At 50.0% G+C, this 21,767-nt stretch overlaps 1 protein-coding gene across 1 annotated transcript in view; it reads left to right on the top strand.

Moving 5' to 3' along the window:
- KCNB1 (potassium voltage-gated channel subfamily B member 1) overlaps window positions 1-21,410 on the top strand; it is a 100,616-nt gene extending 79,206 nt beyond the window's left edge. Inside the window, exon 3 of the mRNA XM_078443971.2 lies at window positions 10,655-21,410. Within this exon, the coding sequence (XP_078300097.1) occupies window positions 10,655-12,661 (2,007 nt within the window). The 3' untranslated portion in view covers window positions 12,662-21,410. The remainder of the gene's footprint in view (window positions 1-10,654) is intronic.
- Window positions 21,411-21,767: the final 357 nt, after the last annotated feature.

The following is a 21,767-nucleotide window of genomic DNA, read 5'->3' as shown; positions in this document are numbered from 1 at the left end:
TGCCTTGCAGTGTTGTTGACTCTGGGTGCAATGCTGGCTGGCAGGCGTCTAGGACTTCCTCACCAGGTGCCAGCCACTTCATCCTGCACCTCCCCAGGGCATCACGTTGCACACACCTGCATTGGAGGCCATCTCCTTAGCCTTCGTGAAGCATTCTATAGGTCTCAGAGCGCTTCCTTCCTCCCCATGAGGGAGGCAGGGTGTAGATCTCAGACCTCACTGTCAGGGGAGGGAATGACCTGTATCATTTCTGGTCACGGGCAAGTGTGACTTCTCCAGGCTATCCCTTCCCCTGCCTTGGCAAGAATGGAGGCCACAGATCGAGAGGACAGAGCCACCGGTTCCCCGAGTCACCGCTTGGAAAGGAGCTATGCTGGAGACCCAGCAGACTCTCAGTGGCTGTTCGGTGAGAAAGACCAGAGATGTGAAGACACTTGCCTCAGGATGCCCTGCCAGAATAGGTACGCATCCATTTAACCTCAGCGTGAGTCTCTAGTGAGACTAAGATACTACATGAAAGAAGCACCTGGTGGCTCAGTCAGTTATGTGTCCAACTGCGCTCAGGTCGTGATCTCATGGCTTGTGAGCACGTGAGCTCTCTCTGCTGTCAGCATGGAGCCCGCTTCTGATCCTCTGTTTCTCTCTCTCTCTCTCTCTCTCTCTCTCTCTCTCTCTCTCAAAACTAAACATTAAAAAAAATGCTACATGAGAAAGATCTCTTGTTAAGCCACCCCACTGTCTCCTTCTAAATGTAAATTGGACATTAACCAGAAAATCTGGCTATTTTTGAGAATGAACACTCATGGAACCATCATTCTGACATTAGCCAGAGTGGTGTCCAATCCCAGCATCCAGACTAATGTATTTAGCTTCCCTTAACACCCCCAGCTGCCCCGGCCAGGCTCTCAAACATTACCCGCCCCGCTCCCCATCCTGCCAGATTCAGGGGGCAAGGGGACAGCTTTGTGGCTCAGCAGGACCCGTGGACACTATCCTTACCTAACATTTCCTGTTCTCTTCCTTTTTTATTCAATACACTGCTCTCTGCAGCATGGATGGACTGATACCATTCATCACTGTTGAGACCGACGGTCCCTTCCTCAGTTCCGCACGCCTTCAGCCGATACAGGGAATTGGCGATCCCTCAGGCAGAAAGGACACTGCTCTGATCACGCTTCTCACTATCACCCCCTTCCTCTGCAGGGACCAGAGTCAGGTCTCCACCGCCACCACCACCACCAGAGACATTGTCCTTAGATGGGCAGGAGGTTGTTACGTCACCAGCTCCCAGAATCCCTGCTTTGACAGGGCTCACGGGAGCTTAACTGACCGGTTAGGCGAAGGATGCCCAACCCAGAGAAGAGTCGGGTCACCTGGGGGAGATGGTTCAAGTGAGGACATGTTAAAAACTATAACCTGAACCCCAGGATTCCAGGGTAAGAAAGGTCCTCGTGTGTTAAAACAAAGAAGGGCTTTAGAGACTAGTACATACGGTATGAAACGCTGCCTCAGCCACTTCCCTCGTTGTCACTTTGGATGTTATCTTTCCAAGCCTCAGTTTCCCCAATTATAAAACGGTGGCAAGGGCACAGCACAACCTGCAGATGGTTTTTGGGATGGAATGCTTCTTCATTCCATAAATACGTATCAGGAATCTATGGTGTGCTCTGCGGATTCAAGATTCAGAAAAATCAGACAAAACCCCTGCCCTTAAATGGTTTACATTCTATAGAGGTGGACATTATTGTAAAATTGCAACTTGGACAGCATTATGAATAGAAGGACATGTACTCAGAAAGCCTGTAATTAGGGATTTGATCTGATCAAATCAGGGTCAGGGGTGGCTTCCTGGAGGAGGTGATGCCTGCGCTAAGCAGGATGACTAGGAGCTGACCAGACAGAGCAGAGGTAAAAGCATTCCAGACAGAAGAAACAGCATGGGCAAAGGCCCTGTGGCAAGAAGGATCATGAGAACCGTGAGGGACCAAAGGAAGACCCATGCACCTGGAGTGAAAGAGCAAAGGGGAGCGTGGTACAAGATGAGGCTGGAGAGTTCAGCAGAGTATAGACTAAGTGATTGTAACAGTGAGACCTCAAAATACAGTGGCCTAAACAAGATAGATACTATAAGGTAGACCAGGAGTTGGCAGACTTTTTCACTAAAGGGCCAGGCTACGGCTGGGATTAGCTTCCGTCTCAGATCCAAGATAGTTGCTTCAACTCTGCCCATCACATCTGCCTCCCAGCCAGCAAGAAAGAGGAAACAAAGACAAGCTTCATTTCTGCTCATGTTCCATTGGCCAGACTTAGTCACATGACCACACTGCACTGCAAGGGAAGCTGGGAAATGTAGTCTTCATTCTGGGTAGCTCGTGTCTAGCTAAAAGTTTATTACAATGGAAGAAGGAAGAACAGAGATTGAGGACATCTAGTGGTCTTTGCCACAGTGAGCCAGAGTGTCTTTGGGGAAACCAGGAAGATGTCTGTTTGCAGTGGTCCAGTGGGAGGTGATGGTGGCTTGGGGCAGGGTGGTGGCTCACAGGTAGAGGGAATGGAACAGACCCAAAGATGTTTGTGAGCCAGAATGGACACAACTTGGTGGGGGATTGGATATGGGGACAAGGGTGACCCCCTAGGTTCCTTTCTTGTGCAATTAGATGCAAATCTTGTCTGGAAAGTTCTTCATATACAGTAGCAAGTCATTAAGTGGTTACAATCTTCGATATTGTGTCAGTGGGTCTAGAACTGCAAGCCCAACCCGTACCGTGACCTGACAGATAACAAAAGGAGTCAAGGGGCCTCTAGGAAAACTGGGGAGCCCATGCCCTGTCTAAAGGGGCAGCTGCTCCTTAGCTCCTGGCAGTGGTTGCTGTCGGGAATGCAGGGTGAGTGTAGGTACATCTGATTTTCCAAGGGAATGTGAAAATCTAGATTTTTATGTGAAATCTTGCCATTTTGAAACTTAGGCAAATAAGTAAAAATAAATTTCTTATCCCAAGGCTTCTGGTTTATAATGCTTAGGATGCCCCCAGCCATGCCACTGTACCTTGCCTTTTCCACCTTTGTGACTCGGTTGCCCTCTGATGGCGAAGGCCGCTGTTGCTTGGCTCACCCCAAGGCCTCTGCCTTCCTCTTTTGTGGTCCAAGCACACGATCCCTGGATTCCCGTCCCTTTGTGCCCAGGAGCGCCACCGGCAGGCTTCTGATTCCAACTTCTTACCTATCCCCCACTGCCGGCCCCCACCAGCCGGGGAGGGGGGACAGACCATCAGCCTGCTCCCAATCCCTTTAATCGGATCTGCACCAGTGACCCTTCTAATTAAAACTCCCCGGCTGTAATCCCCCTTTAAAGCTGCGGAAGCGGAAGGGCCATAAAAGGAGCGAAAGGTTTGATGGTCCGGAAGCTGCCTCCTCCGGTGTCCTTGAAAACCTCTTCAGGACACCCACAGACCAGATCTACCTCTCACGTGTTGTGTGGCCCTGGAAAAGTCACTTCATTTTCTGGGCCTCCGTTTCATTCATCTGCTTGTTCATTCATTCGTCAACTATTTAGGGAGCACATACGCTGTGCCAGGCACTGTTTCAGGAACCAAGGCCACAGCAGTGGAAGACAGACTCAGCCTGGGTCCTCAGGAGCTGACATTCTTTGCAGGGCACAGAGGAGAAAATTCCACCTCAGCAACATCAGTGCTATGTGGGGCTTTGGAGGATGGACACACCCAACCTAGACCTGGGGGTCAGAGCAGGCTCACTAGAGCAATGGCCCCTGAGTTGGGGCCTCATGGGGCAGTAGGAAGCAGCCAGGAGAAGTGGGGGAGGAAGAACACTGAAGGCAGAGGGAACAGCATGGTGAGAATATCAACGTATGAGAAACCATGGTGGTACAGCAGGATTCGGTATGGAATATGCAGTGGGAAATTCAGAAAAATCTGGAGACAGAGAAGAGAGGTAGTCAATATAAAAATCCAAATCTCTTTATCATTCTTCATCAGTTCCTCCTGCCTCTCCAACCTCATCTCCTCCAACTCTCCCTCCTACTCACTCAGTCCCACCTACACTGAGCTTCTTTCTATGGCTTGATCAGGCCAAACTCATTCCCACCTCAGGGCCTTTGCACATGCTATGCCTTCTGCCTGGCATGCTCAGATCTTTGAACGACGCACTGATCATCCTCAAGTCTAAGCAACCAGGATACCTCCCAAAATAGGTCTGCCCTGACTACCCAACCTCACGTGGACAGCCCTCCTTGCCTCTCCACTGATTCCCCCTGGTTTGTTTTTCTCAGTAACGTGTAGTACGTAACACTATCTGACATCATCTTGTTCTTTCTGGGCCTACGGGTTATTTTGTCCACTTCTCCCTAGCGGCTCCTTGAGGCCACAGAAAATGGTCTTTCTTATCCATGCTGCATCCCCAGCAACTAGCATAGCATTTGGTAAGTGCTCAGTAAACACATGCCAACTATATGCAGAGAATTAGAACATTATCCAAGAGCTTGGAGAGCCATTGCAGGGTTTTACAGCAGGGCTATGGCTTGCTTGGAGTTTTGCTTCTCTCCTATGATCTATCAGTATGACTGTGAACATCAAAAGCAATCAATGGGATAGGGTGGCTCAGTGGAGCATCCGACTTTTTTTTTTTTTTTTTGAGAGAGAGAGAAGGTACAAGTTAGCAAGGGGCAAAGAGAGAGGGAGAGAGAGAGAAGCGGGGCTCACCCGATATGGGGCTTGAGCCCACCTGATGTGGGGCTCAAGCTCACCCAAAATGGGGCTCAGACTCACAAACTGTGAGATCATGACCTGAGCCAAAGTTAGATGCTTAACCGACTGAGCCACCCAGGTGCCCTGAGCATCCAACTCTTGATCTTAGCTCAGGTCTTGATCTCAGGGTTATGAGTTCGAGCCCCACATTGGGCTCCACACTGGATGTGAAGCCTACTTAAAAAAAACAAAAACAAAAACAGGGGTGCCTTGGTGGCTCAGTTGGTTAAGCGTCCGACTTCGGCTCGGGTCATGATCTCACGGTTTGTGAGTTCGAGCCCCGCATCGGGCTGTGTGCTGTCAGCTCAGAGCCTGGAACCTGCTTCGGATTCTGTGTCTCCCTCTCTCTCTCTCTGCCCCTCCCCCACTTGTGCTCTGTCTCTGAAAAATAAATAAATGTAAAAAAATTTTTAAAATAAAAAAGGCAATGGGATACTCCTTATGGAAAGCAAAAATTTTATAACTTTACCAAGGCTTATTTTACATATCATACGATTCCCCCACTTCTGGTGTGCAGCTCAGTGATTTTTTTTTTTTTTTTTTTTTTTTAGTGAATTTGCCAAGTTGTGCAGCCATCACCCTTACCTCAGTGTTACGACACTTTTATCACCCAGTGAGATCCCTCATGCCCATTGACTACGGTTAATCCATAGTCCCACCCTGGCAGCCACTAATTTGCTTTGTATCCCTGTAGATTTGCCTTCTCTGGACACTTTATTTAAATTGTTTTTAATGTGTATTTCTGAGAGAGAGAGCATGAGCAGGGGAGGGGCAGAGAGAGGGAGACACAGAGTCCGAAGCAGGCTCCAGGCTCCGAGCTGTCAGCACAGAGCCCGACGCGGGGCTCAAACTCACGGACCGTGAGACCATGACCTGAGCCGAAGTCGGACGCTTAACCGACTGAGCCACCCAGGTGCCCCTGGATAATTTATTTAAATGGAACCAATCAGTATGTGGCCTTTTGTGCCTAGCTTCTTTCACGTAGCATCATGTTGTCAAGGTTCATCTGCCTTGTAGCAGGAGTCAGCACCTCGTCCCTTTTTCTGGATAAATACTATTCCACTGTGTGGATAGACCACGGCTTATCCAGTCATCAGGTGATGGACATTGGGTTCACTCCACTTTTTAATTTACGGATAATGTTGCTACGAACATGCTTGTGCATGAAGAAGTTTCCGCATAAGAGCGCGCTTACCACAATGAGCACTGAGTCATGTATTAACGTATCGAATCATTGAATCGCTGTATCGTACACTGAAACTAAGAGAACTGTTGTATGTTAGCTATACTGGAGTTAAAATTAGAAGAATTGTTTATGACGTTTGTTTTTTTAAAAAGGGTGGGGCAGCTTCCAAGCCCTGAACAGCTCTCAGCTTGCAGAGCCTCTGGTCACTATATGGATTTGACCCCAGTGGGCTGTGTGACCATGAAAGGGTCCCTTCCCTCTCTGCTTGAGTCTCCCCATCTTTCAGACAGGAGCCTGTGCCCTTTTATGCACAGATATTCTGTGCCTTGTTCACATTCCTGGAAGAGCAGGGGAATGTGTGCAGGAAATGATAAACAGTTTGTATTTATAGCTGCTGAGCCAAAGGTGGGCATCCCCGTGATCAGCCACCAGAGCCGACAATCAGGAGGAGGGCTTGGCTCCAGCACCCCCTGGGTCCCACCCTGAGGACTCCCGCTGCTGCTCTCTTCCCCCGAGAGAGCCCGAGCCTCCTCCCCCATTTTGGTGCAGACAGGTGGGTTCCAGGATCCAGAATCTCCTCACAGGGAGGGAATTTGAGGACTGCCTCCAAGTCCCTTGTCCCGGCTTTTGCCTTTGCTCCCCGGGTTCCTGGAGTCCTGCCCAAACCTGATTGGGCTCAGATCCCAGGCAAACAGGGCTGGGGATGCAGAGGCCCAGACAGAGTTTTGAGCAAAACCTGGGAGGGCTCTGGATGTTGGCTGGTCCCCCCATCCCTGGGGTCCATCCGGAGACTGGGTCAAAACTGTTTGGGTTTGAGAACAGAGCCCAAGCTTGTAGGATGTCTGCTGCCTTAGCCAGGCACTGGGGTCCACAGACCTAAGCAACCAGTCCAGGGGCTGGGGGTGGGGGCGATGATAAACTACCCAGATAATAACTTAGTAACATAATGTGTATTAAGTGGCTGTTATGTGGTACGTGCTCAATTGCTTTCATCTGCATTCTAGACAGAAGGAAATGGAGGTTCAGAGAGGGGCAATGATTTGTCCAAAGCCACACAGCTCGGGATGATAGTGGCAGGACTCAAAACCAGCTCATAAATAAGTGTAAGGCTGGGGATAATAGCAATAAAAGCTGAGCTAAGGGCCTTATGAATTCATTGAATTCTCATTGCAGCCTTGCCCTGGACACCTCCTCCCCCACCCCTCAGTCTTACAGATAAGGAAACTGAGGCACAGAAGGTTCAACACCCATTTGGAAGTTCCCCAGCCACTTCCTGGCTGGGGAAGTGTGGCCCTGACTCTAAAGGCTTCAGTGGGTTCAGGAAAGAAAACTATCTCGTGGGCAGGGCCAGGAGAGGGTGCAGAGAAAGACCCTGCATGCTGCCTTCGGGGAAGGAGGCTTGAGGTGCTCTGACCTTCCCAACACAGCCCTGAGCAGCAGGCAGCCCTCCCCCAGGACCCAGGGAGGCCTCCGCCCCCTTTTCTTCTTTTCTAGGCATCCTGAGGCTGAGAGGAGGGACGGGGAGGGCCCATTCTCAGGTACAAAGGTGGTGCCCGCCTTAAAATAACAAGCCCTAAGGACTGTACATAATATGCCGGGTGCATAATTCATGCGTCTGTCAGCAGAACAGCAATTATGTGGGCCTTCCCTGGAGTTGTCTAGGGGTTAGAAACTGGCTCGGGCTTCCCTTTCCAGCCTCTGGGGGAAATGGGACCTCCCAGCTGTTAAAGGAACAGGCTCCCCAGGAATCGGGAATCAGCTCCTTTCCTGCAGGCTCCCTCCTGGCTGGGGGGTCAGTGCCCAGAACCGCAGCCTGCCAGGCTCGGCCCAAGACCCTGGCTGGCCGCCCCCACAAAGTCAGGCCCACCTGTGCTGGTACTCTACGTGCATAATCTCCTTGTCCCCCACTGTACAATATATAAGGGGCTGGCTACCAGTATTCCCCAGGGTTTCTCAACCTTGGTACTATCGACATTTCGAGCCAGGTGATTCTTCATTGTGAGGCTGTCCCGTGCAAAGTAGGATGTTCGGTAGCGTCCCTGGCCTCCGCTCACAGGCTGCCAGTATCGCATCTTCCTCCCCCAAGTTGCGACAACCAAAAATTTCTGTGGAATTTGCCAAATATCCCCTGGGGGGGGGGGGGGTCAAAATCATCCCCAGTCATGAATGACTAGAATATCCCTATTTTACGCACTTGAAAAGTGAGGCAGGCAAAGTTTCAATGCCAAGGCCACCCAGCTGGGCTCTACCTCTAGGACCCACACTCCTAACTCAGTGCAGGAGTTGCCAGAGTATGCTGCCCAAATGCTTTATTCCAATAAGCACATATTTATGTTAATGAATATTTAACATACCTTTCCCTGGCACCCAAACTCAGCATCTTTGCAAATGTCATTTCTCAGGACGAGACTAAAATAGAACAGAGAAGGTGAGCCGTGTTTGTGGTTGTTGTTGTTGTTTTACTACTGAGTAAAGAGTACAGGCAGCAAAAGGACACATACAGTAGGATGTCAGTCCTGAGCAAGACACAGTACCAATTTGTGAGGGCCATCTACCTCTGCATTAAACACTACAGATGGGGCACCTGCATGGCTTGGTTGCTGAAGCATCCGACTCTTGGTTTCGGCTCAGGTTGTGATCTCACGGTTGGTGGGTTTGAGCCCCACATCGGTTCTGCACTGTCACTGTGGAGCCTGCTTGGAATTCTCTTTCTACCTCTCCCTCTGCTCCTCCCCTGCTCGAGTTCTCTCTCTCTCTCTCTCTCTCTCTCAAAAATAAACTTAAAAAAAAAAAACTCTACAGAAAAGACAAGGGAGGAGAAAAATTTCTGGTTACCCACAGGGTGGGGAAGGACCTGTGAGAAGTGTCAGCATTTCTGTTGTGTACCCTGTTTCTTTGCCTGGGTGGTGGGTTCGTGGGTGTTCTTTTGATTATGGTTCAGAAATATATATAAACTTGACCTACTTTTGTGTATCGGATATTTCTTTTTATAAAGTGATTACAGAATTTTACTTTTCCGGTGAGTGCAAATCAAGGTATTAACACTCAAAAGTTTTGTTTAAAAGACACCGGGTACTTGGGGGGGACACCTGGCGTGGCTCGGTCGGTTAAGTGTCCGACTTCGGCTCAGGTCATGATCTCACAGTTCATGAGTTCGTGCCCCGCATGGGGTTGTCTGCTGTCAGCATAGAGCCTGCTTTGGATCCTCTGTCTCCTCTTTCTGCCCATCCCATGCTCATACTCTCTCTCTCTCTCTCTCTCTCTCTCTCAAAGATTTAAAAAAAAACAGTAAAAATAAATAAAATAAAAAATAAAAGACACAGAATACGTTGAACATGAGTACAGCAAAAAAAAAACAAAAAACAAAAAAAAAAACCCAAAAAGCCAGGAAGTTGATAGAGCACCTGGGGTTGGAGAAATGCATAACACATCCTTTCGGCATCTGGGCTGGTGGAGAAAGGGCTTTCTTGCTGCTCATGGTGCCCCCAGTGCCTAGCAAAGTGCTTCGCATGTTGTACATGATCAATGAATAGTAGCCAGATGGACCACTGGATTCTGGTCCTGTTCCTTCCGCTTGTCACTCTGTGAACCTGGACTAGCCCCTGCCCTGGGCTGGGTGCTGGGAGTGCGAGGGGCGCAGAGACAAAGCTCTGAACCCATCCCTCGTCCCCCCGGAAGCTCGCAGATTCTGGGCAGTGATGAACACACGCGCCTCTGTAATGGGATGCGTTGTGAAAGCACGCAAGGGAAGGCGAAGTGGTGAGGGACCCCGAAGGACGGAGCGGCCAGTCCCACCAGGAATGACCTCTACAGAGAGGGGTCACGTGGGCTGGGTTTTTAAAGATGGATCGAAGTTCACTGAACGGAGAAGAAGGGACACAGACATGTGGGATCGGCCAAAAATGGCGTGTGGCCAGAGAAGTGTGACGTTTGGGAACTCGTGGCAGGAGAGACCCAAAGAGAGGGGTCGAAGTAAAAACGTAGGCTTGACCACCCTGTGTTGTGCGTGAGGACTGATTGCAAAGGACGGAAAACTCTCACATGCATTTGCTCACAGGACATAACAGGACATTTGGGGACAGGGCAGGAAACAAAGGCCAGCTGAGCCACGCGGAGCCTGGGTGGTCTCAGCTGACGGCATGTTGTGGGGTGAGGGCTGAGAGGTCGCCCCCATGAAGATAGCGGGTGTTTATCAGACACTCACCATGTGCCGCTGGAAAATGTCCTAAGCACTTTGCACACGTTAACGCATTGACTTTTCATAGCAGCTCTCTGAAATAGACACTGTATTTGCCCTCCCATTTTGCAGATGAAGAAACTGAGGCTTAGGATAAACACCTGGCTCCAGGTAAGGAAGTGGCCGAGCTGGGATTTAAACCCAAAACAACCTGACACCAGAGTCCAAGCTCTTAAATTGCTGCTCCTCACGCTGTCTTTCAAACCTGCCGTGTCCTCACTGCTGACCCCTCGGGCTAGAACAGTTAGCTTGAAATCATTGCAGTCTCCGGGCTCTGGTTTTGAATGGATTCAAAAAAACAAAAATGGACTTGAATAAATGATCTTTTTAGCTCCAACAACCAGTCATTAAGTGACAAGTGAGATGTGACAGTGCCCTTGAACTGTTGAGGGGCACCCCGCAGAGTCAGGGTGTTAGGATGATCATCCTACTGGAGGTCGGTAACTAAATCCCGCTCTCTTCTCCTTGCAGATCCTTGCCATCATTTCCATCATGTTCATTGTCCTCTCCACCATTGCCCTGTCGCTCAACACGCTGCCCGAGCTGCAGAGCCTTGACGAGTTCGGCCAGACCACAGACAACCCCCAGCTGGCTCACGTGGAGGCCGTGTGCATCGCGTGGTTCACCATGGAGTACCTGCTGCGGTTCCTCTCCTCACCCAAGAAGTGGAAGTTCTTCAAGGGCCCACTCAACGCCATCGACTTGTTGGCCATCTTGCCCTACTATGTCACCATCTTCCTCACCGAATCCAACAAGAGTGTGCTGCAGTTCCAGAATGTCCGCCGCGTGGTCCAGATCTTCCGCATCATGCGTATCCTCCGCATCCTCAAGCTCGCACGGCACTCCACCGGCCTCCAGTCCTTGGGCTTCACCCTGCGAAGGAGCTACAATGAGCTGGGCTTGCTCATCCTTTTCCTCGCCATGGGCATCATGATCTTCTCCAGCCTCGTCTTCTTTGCTGAGAAGGACGAGGATGACACCAAGTTCAAAAGCATCCCAGCCTCTTTCTGGTGGGCCACCATCACCATGACGACGGTTGGGTATGGAGACATCTACCCCAAGACTCTCCTGGGGAAGATTGTCGGAGGACTCTGCTGCATTGCAGGTGTCCTGGTGATTGCTCTTCCCATCCCGATCATTGTCAATAACTTCTCTGAGTTCTACAAGGAGCAGAAGAGGCAGGAGAAAGCAATCAAGCGGAGAGAGGCTCTGGAGAGAGCCAAGAGGAATGGCAGCATTGTCTCCATGAACATGAAAGATGCTTTCGCCCGGAGCATCGAGATGATGGACATTGTGGTAGAGAAAAATGGAGAAAATATGAGTAAGAAGGACAAAGTACAAGATAATCACTTGTCTCCCAACAAATGGAAATGGACAAAGAGGACACTATCTGAAACTAGCTCAAGTAAGTCCTTTGAAACCAAGGAGCAGGGATCCCCTGAGAAGGCCAGATCATCTTCCAGTCCTCAGCACCTGAACGTCCAGCAGTTGGAAGACATGTACAATAAGATGGCCAAGACCCAATCTCAACCCATCCTCAATACCAAGGAGTCAACAACACAGAGCAAACCAAAGGAAGAACTTGAAATGGAGAGTATCCCCAGCCCTGTAGCCCCTCTGCCCACTCGTACAGAAGGGGTCATCGACATGCGAAGCATGTCGAGCATCGATAGCTTCATTAGCTGTGCCACAGACTTCCCCGAAGCCACCAGATTCTCCCACAGCCCTTTGGCCTCACTCCCCAGCAAGACTGGGGGTAGCATGGCCCCAGAGGTGGGCTGGCGGGGAGCTCTGGGTGCCAGTGGTGGGAGATTTGTGGAGGCCAACCCCACCCCTGATGCCAGCCAATGCTCTTCTTTCTTCATTGAGAGCCCCAAGAGTTCTATGAAGACGAATAACCCCCTGAAGCTACGAGCACTTAAAGTCAACTTCATGGAGGGTGACCCCAGTCCACTAGTCCCCGTTCTGGGGATGTACCATGACCCTCTTAGGAACCGGGGGGGTGCAGCTGCTGTCGCTGGGCTAGAGTGTGCCACACTCTTGGACAGGCCTGTACTGAGCCCAGAGTCCTCCATCTATACCACAGCAAGTGCTAGGACACCCCCCCGGTCGCCTGAGAAACACACAGCAATAGCATTCAACTTTGAAGCAGGTATCCACCAGTACATTGATGCGGACACAGACGATGAGGGGCAGGTTCTCTACAGTGTAGATTCCAGCCCTCCCAAGAGCGTGCATGTGAGCACCAGTCCCAAGTTCAGCGTCGGGACAAGATCAGAGAAGAACCACTTTGAAAGCTCCCCCTTACCCACGTCCCCTAAGTTCTTAAGGCAGAACTGTATTTACTCTACAGAAGCATTGACTGGAAAAGGCCCCAGTGGTCAGGAAAAGTGCAAACTCGAGAACCACATCTCCCCCGACGTCCGCGTGTTGCCAGGGGGAGGAGCCCACGGGAGCACACGGGATCAGAGCCTCTGAGCTACCCTACCTGCAGCAGAGACCTGTGGCAAGACCTAAGAGGCGTGCCGTTCAGCTTACCTGCCGCAGAGCTTTTCCACACGAACTCAGACAGACAGGCTCTGCAGAGCCCCCAGGCAGAAGAGAGACTCCAGAGGAGGCTCCCTAGGGCCTGGAGAGCCGTGACAGGTACAGCAGGATGAAGTGGGCCAAGCCACAGGCTATGGCGTCTCCTTGTGACAACTCTGCTGCCCTCTTTGGGAGATGACGTGGGCAGAACTCATAGCCACCACTACCACATGCTAGACCTCACCAAGCCCACCTAGTCCCCACTTTTCTGTCACGGCTCTCCATCGCAGCCTCAGGGGGCAGCATCTCCATCCCTTGGGCTTCGGCTGGAGACGGACGCCGGACAACAAGTGGCCGGGTTGACCGATTTCGTTTTGGGCATTGCCCAGCCACCTCTAGGAACTCCTGTCCATCGCCTCCTGGATGGATCCCACTGTCAGAAGGCTGCAGAGGATGCTTGTGTCGTGGGGAAATTTCTGCGCCATAAAGCACGGTCCCAGCGCAAAACCCTTCCTCAAATGTCGTCATCGACTTCAGTGTTCCGCAGTACCTGAGATTTAACTTTGAGATATCATCAGGGTGAGTTGCACCACTTGTTCCTGATTCTGATTGCCCCCTGGCAACATGGGAAGGGTTCAGACGGCAGGCACTCAGCCAGCAGTGTGAACTGTGAACATTGCTTTAGGGTTGTATAAGGAAAACCCTCTCTGTACATCACTAGCATAGCCTCAAAAGATATGGAAGTGTCAAATATGCAAAAGAAGTAGCTTATTCAAAGAGACTGTATGTTACCGAAGAACAGAATAAAATCTGATTTTTTTTTTTTACCTGCAAAAATGGAAAAAAAAAAAAATCCCCAATTGAAATGCCCAGTTCAGACTTTTGAATACTTCCTGTGGCAGCAGGGAAAGCATCTACTATGATAGAAATTCTTTTTTGTTTCCTGTGGTATTCAAGTTTAAAAAAAAAAAAGTTAAAATAAAAAGCACTTTATGTTTTTCAAAAATAGGTTCTACCAGGGACAGTGTCAACATCTTGCACTTTAAAACAAGCACTATTTCCCGTGGGCCACTTTTTGGGACTACAGTTGGGCTGTTAACTACATGCCTGTGTCGGGCCACGGTGGGTGATGTTGTGCGGGTATTGCTGTCTGCCACGTTGAAGTCTGTGGGCTCCTTCCCTGTCCCTCTGAAGCTTCCTGTTGGCCCCCTTGCGAGGAAGGGTACTTGAGCCCTGGAGCGGGGCCTCTCACAGAGTCCCGTGTGCAGGAGACACGCGCGTCTCGGAAGAATACAGTAGGTGGTGGGCACTGGGTGTTGACTCTGTTCTCTTTCTCGTCAACCAGCTGTTGGTATGTTTTCAGTGTCACTGTCTGTACTAAAACTCAGCCCTCCTTTCTGCAGCCATCAATGCAGCTAGTACGGACAAAAGCAATAAGTATTTGTGTGCGTTGTGAGTGGTTCCGGTGTATTTCTTGGTGTGGGTCTTCCTGTCCTAGTTCGACGACCTGGCGTTGGCCTGCCTGATTTGGGTCCAGGAAGGACGGTGGTGTTGGCCGTTCCTCAGTTCAGACACATTGGGTTGAGCCACCGGTTAGCATGATGCCCTGCTGTTGGCCCATCTGTCAGTCAAGAAGACGTATCTGCCTGTCTTTGGTACAGCGGACCGATGTCGTTCCCTGAATACAACGCGGATGGACGATGTCCCAAGTACAGGAGCGTAGATCTGCCGCCCACAACACGGTGACAGGCACACGTCTTCCTGATGGAACAAACACGGCGTGGGTCTCCTGTTCCTCCTACGATATGTCATTGGTCTGCCTGTGAGTGTGATGGCATGAGCCACCTGTCAGTACACAAATAATCAGAGTCATTCTGCCTGCCCTCTGCACAATGGCATGCGGTTGGACCACCTGTCACAGGTGTCCACAGGAGTCATCCCACCGCCCTTAAAAACACCTGTGCTCTGCTGAATATGTACCCGGTTCATACTGCTTCTCAGTGTCTCCGGGGACTGTGGATCCTTCCAAGAGGGTGCAGTCCTGTTCTTTGCTGTGTTAACAAAGGCTACGATGCCGATGCCGAAGTATCTTGCCACTCTGAGGTATCTTCAGAGCATCCTCGCAGCCACCGCAAAGGGACTTAAGGGGCAGGGAAAGTGTGAGGTCATCCTGTGCTGGTAGCACCAGAGAGAGAGGAAGCAGCCACGCCCCCAAGCGCTTTGCCGGGCACACAGCGCGTGGGCTGGGGGCCTACTGAGGAGCGGCCGACGGACAGTCCTCCCCGGCCCATCTCATCTCACCTGCCTCTTCTTTGTTTTCGTGACCATTTACGTCGGCCATCAGCACAAACGTGAAAATTCAGGGAAAACAAATGCTTTTTGATAAAAGTAAATAGTTGTGATTTCCGATTCCGATATTTTTAGAGCTGATGCTATCTGTAAAAATTAGTAACAATAGTAATATAGTCTATTTTACATATCAGGAAAGTGAACATGTTTAAATATAGCCATATACAGCGAGAAGGAACTTACCACCCCTTCTTCAAATCAAGGCATTTCATTTGTTGGTTGAAGCCGATGAGAAGTGTACAGATTGGATATGATTTTTTTTTCTTTCTTTTTCTTTTTTTTTTTTTTAACTAATAACCAATTGGTGCAACTCTCCTTGTAACCAAAGGCCCTTTCTGCCTTGTGTGGTCACACAGGACCTGGCCCTTCCTTCCCTGTGTAGTTTGTCTGACCTTAAAGTAGCATTTTATGGAGTCACTTTTGAAGGATGAATTCAGAAGTATCATTAAGAACCTACCTTTTCAGGCTTACTAGCCAGAGTCCTATAGAGTTCTTATAGAAACAGAATAATTGAAACTCAGCATATACTATGCTTAGAAAGTATTGCATTATGTTTTGGTTTTTTTTTTTTTTTTTTCCTTTTACTTGTGTATGTATTGTGGGAATATAGCTTTTCCCCTGTGCCCAATTCAAAATAGAGTATTGTAAGTTTTCCCAGGCCCCATCTGCCAAAAAGGAGCATACCCCGATTTTTAATACGTGTACACCCTACCTGTACCTGTGTATATGCACTGGGAAATCTACCTAAGAGTCTCCACTGAGAAGCTGACCTTGACAGACAGGTCCTCACGGAAAAGAGGAAGGCATGGTCTGGAGGCAAATACCACTTTACCTTGGTGATCCATATCGCACCCATTCCTGAACCAACAAAAACGGGGGGGGAGGGGGAGGAAAAAAACAAGTCAACCCAAAGAAACCAAGCTAGGGGCTCGCGCGGGTGGATGCCTGGTCCCTTTGGCGAACTCAGTGAAATTCGCCGAGAACCCAGCCGAACTTGGCTTCCAACTTCCGCCATTATCAGTAAGGGCTAGGGACCAGGCGGCTGTGTGTCCCGATCACACAGGGGAGTCTGCGACCTGCAGAGAGAGGAGGGCCAGCTCTGGAGGAGTCGGTTTTTTCACCTTTTTTTTTTTTTTTTTATCTTTGGGTAAAAAAAAAAAAAAAGAAAAAAACAGGGCTTTGGTGCAGATTTCTCAGTGCCTTCTTTAGGAATTTTATCTTAAGCACACTTAACGGGGAAAGAAAGAAGAGAAGAGGACATTTGTTCCCGTGAAGGCCCTTTCTCTAAAAGCACTGGGGATCAAGAAGAAAGAAGAAGACGGAGAACGGCAAAATCCTGAGGAGACCACTTCCTTTCAACTCACCCAGCTTGACCCCCACCCCACCCCCCCACCCCCGCCCCCAAAGTGCTGGCGACCACAAACTTGGCCAAACTGATTCCCAGCTCTCCTCCACCGCCTCTTGGTGACTAGCTTCAGCCCTGCCCTCTCTCCTAATAAGATCCCCTTTTCTGAGGAGAAAAAGAAACAGTATTCTCTTCTGTAAAACTCTGACGTATTCATGTTTGTAACTATCGTACGTTTCTGTCTTGCTCCAAGTCATGGCTGGAGTGTCTAGTCCATGGACAAGGGGAAATTCAAACTTCATCGCGGAGAAGGGTCACTGGAGCCAGGTCTCTCTCTCTCTCCCCGTCTCTCTCCTCCCCCCCCCCCCCCTCGCTTCTTAGTTCTCTGCTAACTAGCCCCAAGTAACATAACCCCAGGCTTCAGCCTCCAGTTAGGTAACTTTGAATCCGACGAGAGCCAGGCAAACCGCCTCTGGGGCATGATCCTTTTTGGGAAATGGCTCTTCCTGTGGTGAGAGGAAGAAGAGGTCACCTCCGCCACCCCCAACTGGACAGTGGAGAACCTCCAGCCCTGAGTTACAGTTGCCCGTTTCTCACCACACACATGACCGCATCCAAATGCTTTCGCTCAGCCAGGGGGACCCAGACCAGCCTGGCTACGCCCAGAAATAAAAAAGTTACCTCTGCATTTTCTGTTGCTGTTTTTCTGGCTCTAGAAGTGTCTGACGCGGGTCTACATCGTAGGATATCCATGTGTCTCAGAGTAGCCTCTTGTTCTGTTCAGATAAAAAGTATATAGATACATAGGTGTTTTTAGCCAATTTGTAATAGGGCCGCTTCGTCTCATAGCTACTTTTGTAATCTAGAATAACGTCTTAGGAGTTTTATTGTTGGGTCATCACCATAGCTGATACTCTCTGGTCTTTTTCATTTCCCCCCATTGCCCCTTGGGCTTACTTTCTTTTCTTCCTTTTGATTCTGACTTTCTGGGGATAGGGAAAGACTTGGGGTTCTGACCTGCTCACGCAGGCGTTTCCTGACACTTGGCCTAGAGTCTGCGGACACTGTTACTTCCCTCGTTCTGTGTGTTTCTTCTGTTCTTAACAATCCTGGGCATGGATGCAGGAATGAGACCAGGAGAAGCAGGGCCGTGGATGGCCCTCAAGATCGGGATAGAATGTGGGCTGGTTCAGCTCATCCTCCCCCACCCTGCTGGCACTTGGAAGAGACTGAATTTTCTCATCCCCAGAGATCTTGGAACCGAAAATCTCTTGCAAGCAAACTTCCTGCTGGGGTCCAGGATACACCTAAGCCCCTCTCAGCTGGCCTGTTGCAACACCCCTGCTCCCTTGTAACATCAGTTGGATCCGAAGGCCAGAGCATTTTCAGGTTCTTGCAAACCTCGGAGAACATGCTGGGGCCTCAGATCTCATCAACTTGTTACCAGGTCCTCATTTTAACCCATTTCCAACAGCCTCACCAAAAAGCAATAGACAAGCCTGCAGCCGAACCCTGAGAAGACATGTCCCCCAGAATCTGCCAACGCATCTGTCCTCCCCTTCCCAGCTGCCTGGCTCCCTAGCACCAGAGGCGTGTGGCAAGGGCAGTGGTGTTTCTCCAGTTCCCACCTATCCAGGCCCCGGGGAGTTTCTGGAGTGTCCTGATTAATCCCCCCCAAGCAGCTTCCAGCCTCAGGTGGGCAGAGGACATCTCAGGAAGCAGGATCTTCAGCAGAAAGTGATTCTCCACTCTTCAACTCCTACAGGAAATTGAAGAAAACCCAGATAATCTTCAGCTTCCATTCATTTAGGTGTTCATACCCCCACCTGCCTCACTGTTGGCTTCAGGACTCTGGCCTCTGGCCAGATCAGAGATTTGAGCCGTATCTGGACCCCCATGGCAGTGAACCATCCCTTTGGATAAACCCCAAGAGGAAACCAATTGAAGGACAAATGTGTTATTCTGGACTATGACCCTAATCGGAGCTTTGCTACCCCCAAAAGTTCCTGGTAATCTGGTTTGGACCAGAGCCAAATAAAACAGACGAGATTTTTAAAAACTTTTGCACAAGAACAAAACAAAATTGTCTCCTAGTAGTTTGCTAGGTTTGATGCCCAGATAAGCAAACACTCTAGCCTGTGGCTGTTTTCATCTAGAGAGAGATTGTGTCATTTGGGCTTCCCTCCACTGCCCCTGGTTTTGTCTTAACCTGGAATTTCTCCTGAACTTCCCCAAATGCCAACCTGACGAAATGGATTTGGAAGGGGCTCTGGTGAATCCAGTGGTCCCTCATCTTTTTTTTCCCTCCGATTCTAACTCTCCATTCTTCTCTGCGGAGATTCCGAAAAGATCTTCTAAGGGCTGGCCAGGATGGGGAGGGAGGGGGGCCGTTCTCCTGAAGAAGACGTCATCTGCCTGCAGGATGGCTGCGAGCGAGCCTCTGAGTGAAGCCTCTCTCTTGAGTGAGAGGAACAAGGTGGTCAGTTTCAGCTCAAGTTAAGAAAGTGCTTCCCGCAGGTGGGGCTGCCTCACCATGGAAGTCGGTGCCGTGTTGGGGGATGAGCTGGTGAAAAGAGGCTATAGATCATGCACAAGATGGATGTTTCAGAGAGACCCTCAATTTGCATGGCAAGTGGACTGAACAACCAGGGCAATTCTCCTTCTCTCTGGGGTGTGTGTGTGTGTGTGTGTGTGTGTTTTGGACATCTAGGCACAGGCTCAAAGCCTTGAGGCAAAAGCAATACAGTTAGCAGGAATTCAAATTCTAGGATTTGGAGTTTTCTGCAGGGGTGCCAGGGAAGGAAGTGGCAGCAAGATACCCTGCTTCCCCTCTGCTTCCTATCTTGGGTAATTTTAATGACCCTGCTGGTCACTCATCCAACCTATCCCCAGTGCCCTAACAGGAGCCACACTGGCTGGGATGAGGCTTATGCTGCCCTCACCAGACCAGCCAAGGAACAGTCCCTCTCTGGCTGACCATGTCACGGTGCTGCTCTTCTGCCCAGACCCTGTGCCCTCATGGGCCTGAGGCTTTCTGTACAAGAGATGCAATGATCTTTTATCCATTAGCCAGCCGCCTAACTGCCTAGGCAACAGCAAATGGCACCATTCCAAAAGGGCTCCCCCCCCCCCAAACGGCAAGTAAAACAGAAAATCCCATTTAAGATGTTTGAAAATCCCCACCCAATGAAGTAAATCCAGAAGGACCAAAAGAGAGAAGCAGATGTAATCCATTTTTACAGCAAAACTAGGCTTCAGCTGCCCGGTCGCCCACATCTCTAGCCCCTTCCCAAGTGGGTCTGGATACTGCATTCTCCAAGGAGACCATTTGACAGAAGAAGTTTTAAAGTACCCCCCCCCCCACAACTGTGTCTGGTGAGTTTGGAGGAGGTGGGCCTTCCTCCTCAGGATGACCCCAAGTCCAGGCAGTGATAGGTGGTTTTATTATGAAGTGAGGCAGGACAATAAGTTTGCATGGATAGCCTGATCAGCTACTTTCCTTCAAAACAAAGTGAAACAAAAACCCAGTTCCCAAGATCCCCCTTTGAGGCTCTGTCCTGCAGAAATAGCTCACGTTAACGGCTCCAAAGGCATGTCGGTTCTAGAAAACGAAGGGAGGCTCCCAATTCTGTTCCATTAAGATGCTCTTGAGGATCATATGTGGATCGTCCCATGCTTCTTGCCTCCTGAGCTAATCCAGGTTTGCACAACAAGGAAGGAAGCACAAGAGAAGATGCCCAAGAGATTCAGACTTCTCTGTGGCTTTGGATCATGGCCCCCTAAGGCTTCACTAGGGTTTCGGGCTCTGTCTTTGGTAGGCTTGACATCTAAGCTCCGGGTGCCTGATGGGTGGAGAAAAGGAAAATCAGCAGCTGCTGAGCTGGGGGCAAGTTGGTCTCTTTGCTCTCCAGACCTCCTGGCTTTGATCCAAAGGCAAGAGCTGGAAACACCATTTTCTGCACCAGGAACTCAGGGTTATCCCCCAGTGTATGCCCTTGGCACATAGTGCTCACCCAACCCGTGTTCCTTTGAGTGAATGAATGTGTAAATGATTGACTTCTGAATGAGCGAATGTGTGAGTGAATACAGGAGTTCATTAGTTAGCTAACTGGGAAGGAAAGAGAAATGGCGGGGCAGGGAGAGGGGGCTCTCATTAAAACCTGTAAGTTCCACCAATGCCATCTAGCCTTTGATTCAATTAGGGGCCAAGGTGATGTCCAAATTTGACACTTGTCTGCCCTCAGGGCCCTGGTCTTCTCGGAGCAACACTTCCAGGGGCCCCATGGGGCAGCCCCAGCCTCCTTCCTACTCTCCTATCCTGCATTTTCAGCCTCATGTTCTAGTTTAGCTCACAAAGAAGGGATTTCTCCTGGTCTGGGACTTGCTGGGGCAGGAATTTGGGAGCTGACATCTGGAAACTGGATTGCAATCCCTGAGCCATGGGAGTCCAGCTGGAAAAGAGGGCCAGCCTGCCCTCCAACTTTGAGAGCCAACGGGTTTTCCTATTTTCTGAGCCCCAGTGTCTCCCTTGGTAGCATGTGCCCCAACTCCATTAGCTAAGACCCTCTGTCTCGCCCAGGAACTATGGTGTGAGGTTGAGGCTTTTCTGCCAGCAAAGCCATTCTGATTACCCCACCCATGATGGGGGCCAAGCCAATCACATTAGCCATAAGTGACCAATGTCCTTAGCCGCTCTTCTCTCGGGGTCGCATTTGTGGGTCCTGTTCATCTCTGGTCAGTTGATGTCTCTAGTCCTTCCTGTAAAGGTGACAATGAGCATTGTGTGTGCGTGCTCAGGCACACACACACACACACACACACACACACACACACAAAGAAACCAAACAACAAAAAAACCCGTGTCTTTTTATGCATGTGATGGGATGAAATTGTGACCTCCAGCTGCTGTCCTGTCTTGTAAAATATGTCCAAATGTTTAAGAATTTCTAAGCAAATGGTCCTTTAATGAAGTATGCACAGTACAATAAAAAGGTATGGAGAAAACAAGCTTGGTGGAGTTTGTTTTATTTTCTGGAGGGCACAGGGAGATGGGGGGCGGGTGAAGATCTGCACAAGAGGCTGAATTGGGGGACGTGGAGGGGCAGCACTGATTGCCTTCACCTGAAAGAGGGTACGAAAATGTAACTGGCTTGTCACCCCAGTAGGCAAGCAGCGGTAACCCACCCCATGCTATGTTCATGGACCAAAGTCCAAATTCTGGTTATTTGGCTCTCGTGTCAGCTGTACCTGGGTATTCTCGGCCTTACTACCACTCTCTCATCAAAGTGTCTCATGGGGCCTTGGGGACACACACACACACACACACACACACACACAACTTTTACAATCTGTCCCCTTCTCTGC

Source organism: Panthera onca, chromosome A3 (assembly GCF_046562875.1).
Source record: "Panthera onca isolate mPanOnc1 chromosome A3, mPanOnc1 haplotype 2, whole genome shotgun sequence".
In the NCBI taxonomy this organism is placed as follows: Eukaryota; Metazoa; Chordata; class Mammalia; order Carnivora; family Felidae; genus Panthera; species Panthera onca.
Note: the sequence above shows the minus strand (reverse complement) of the source record. Positions and strands in the feature narration are given on the sequence as shown.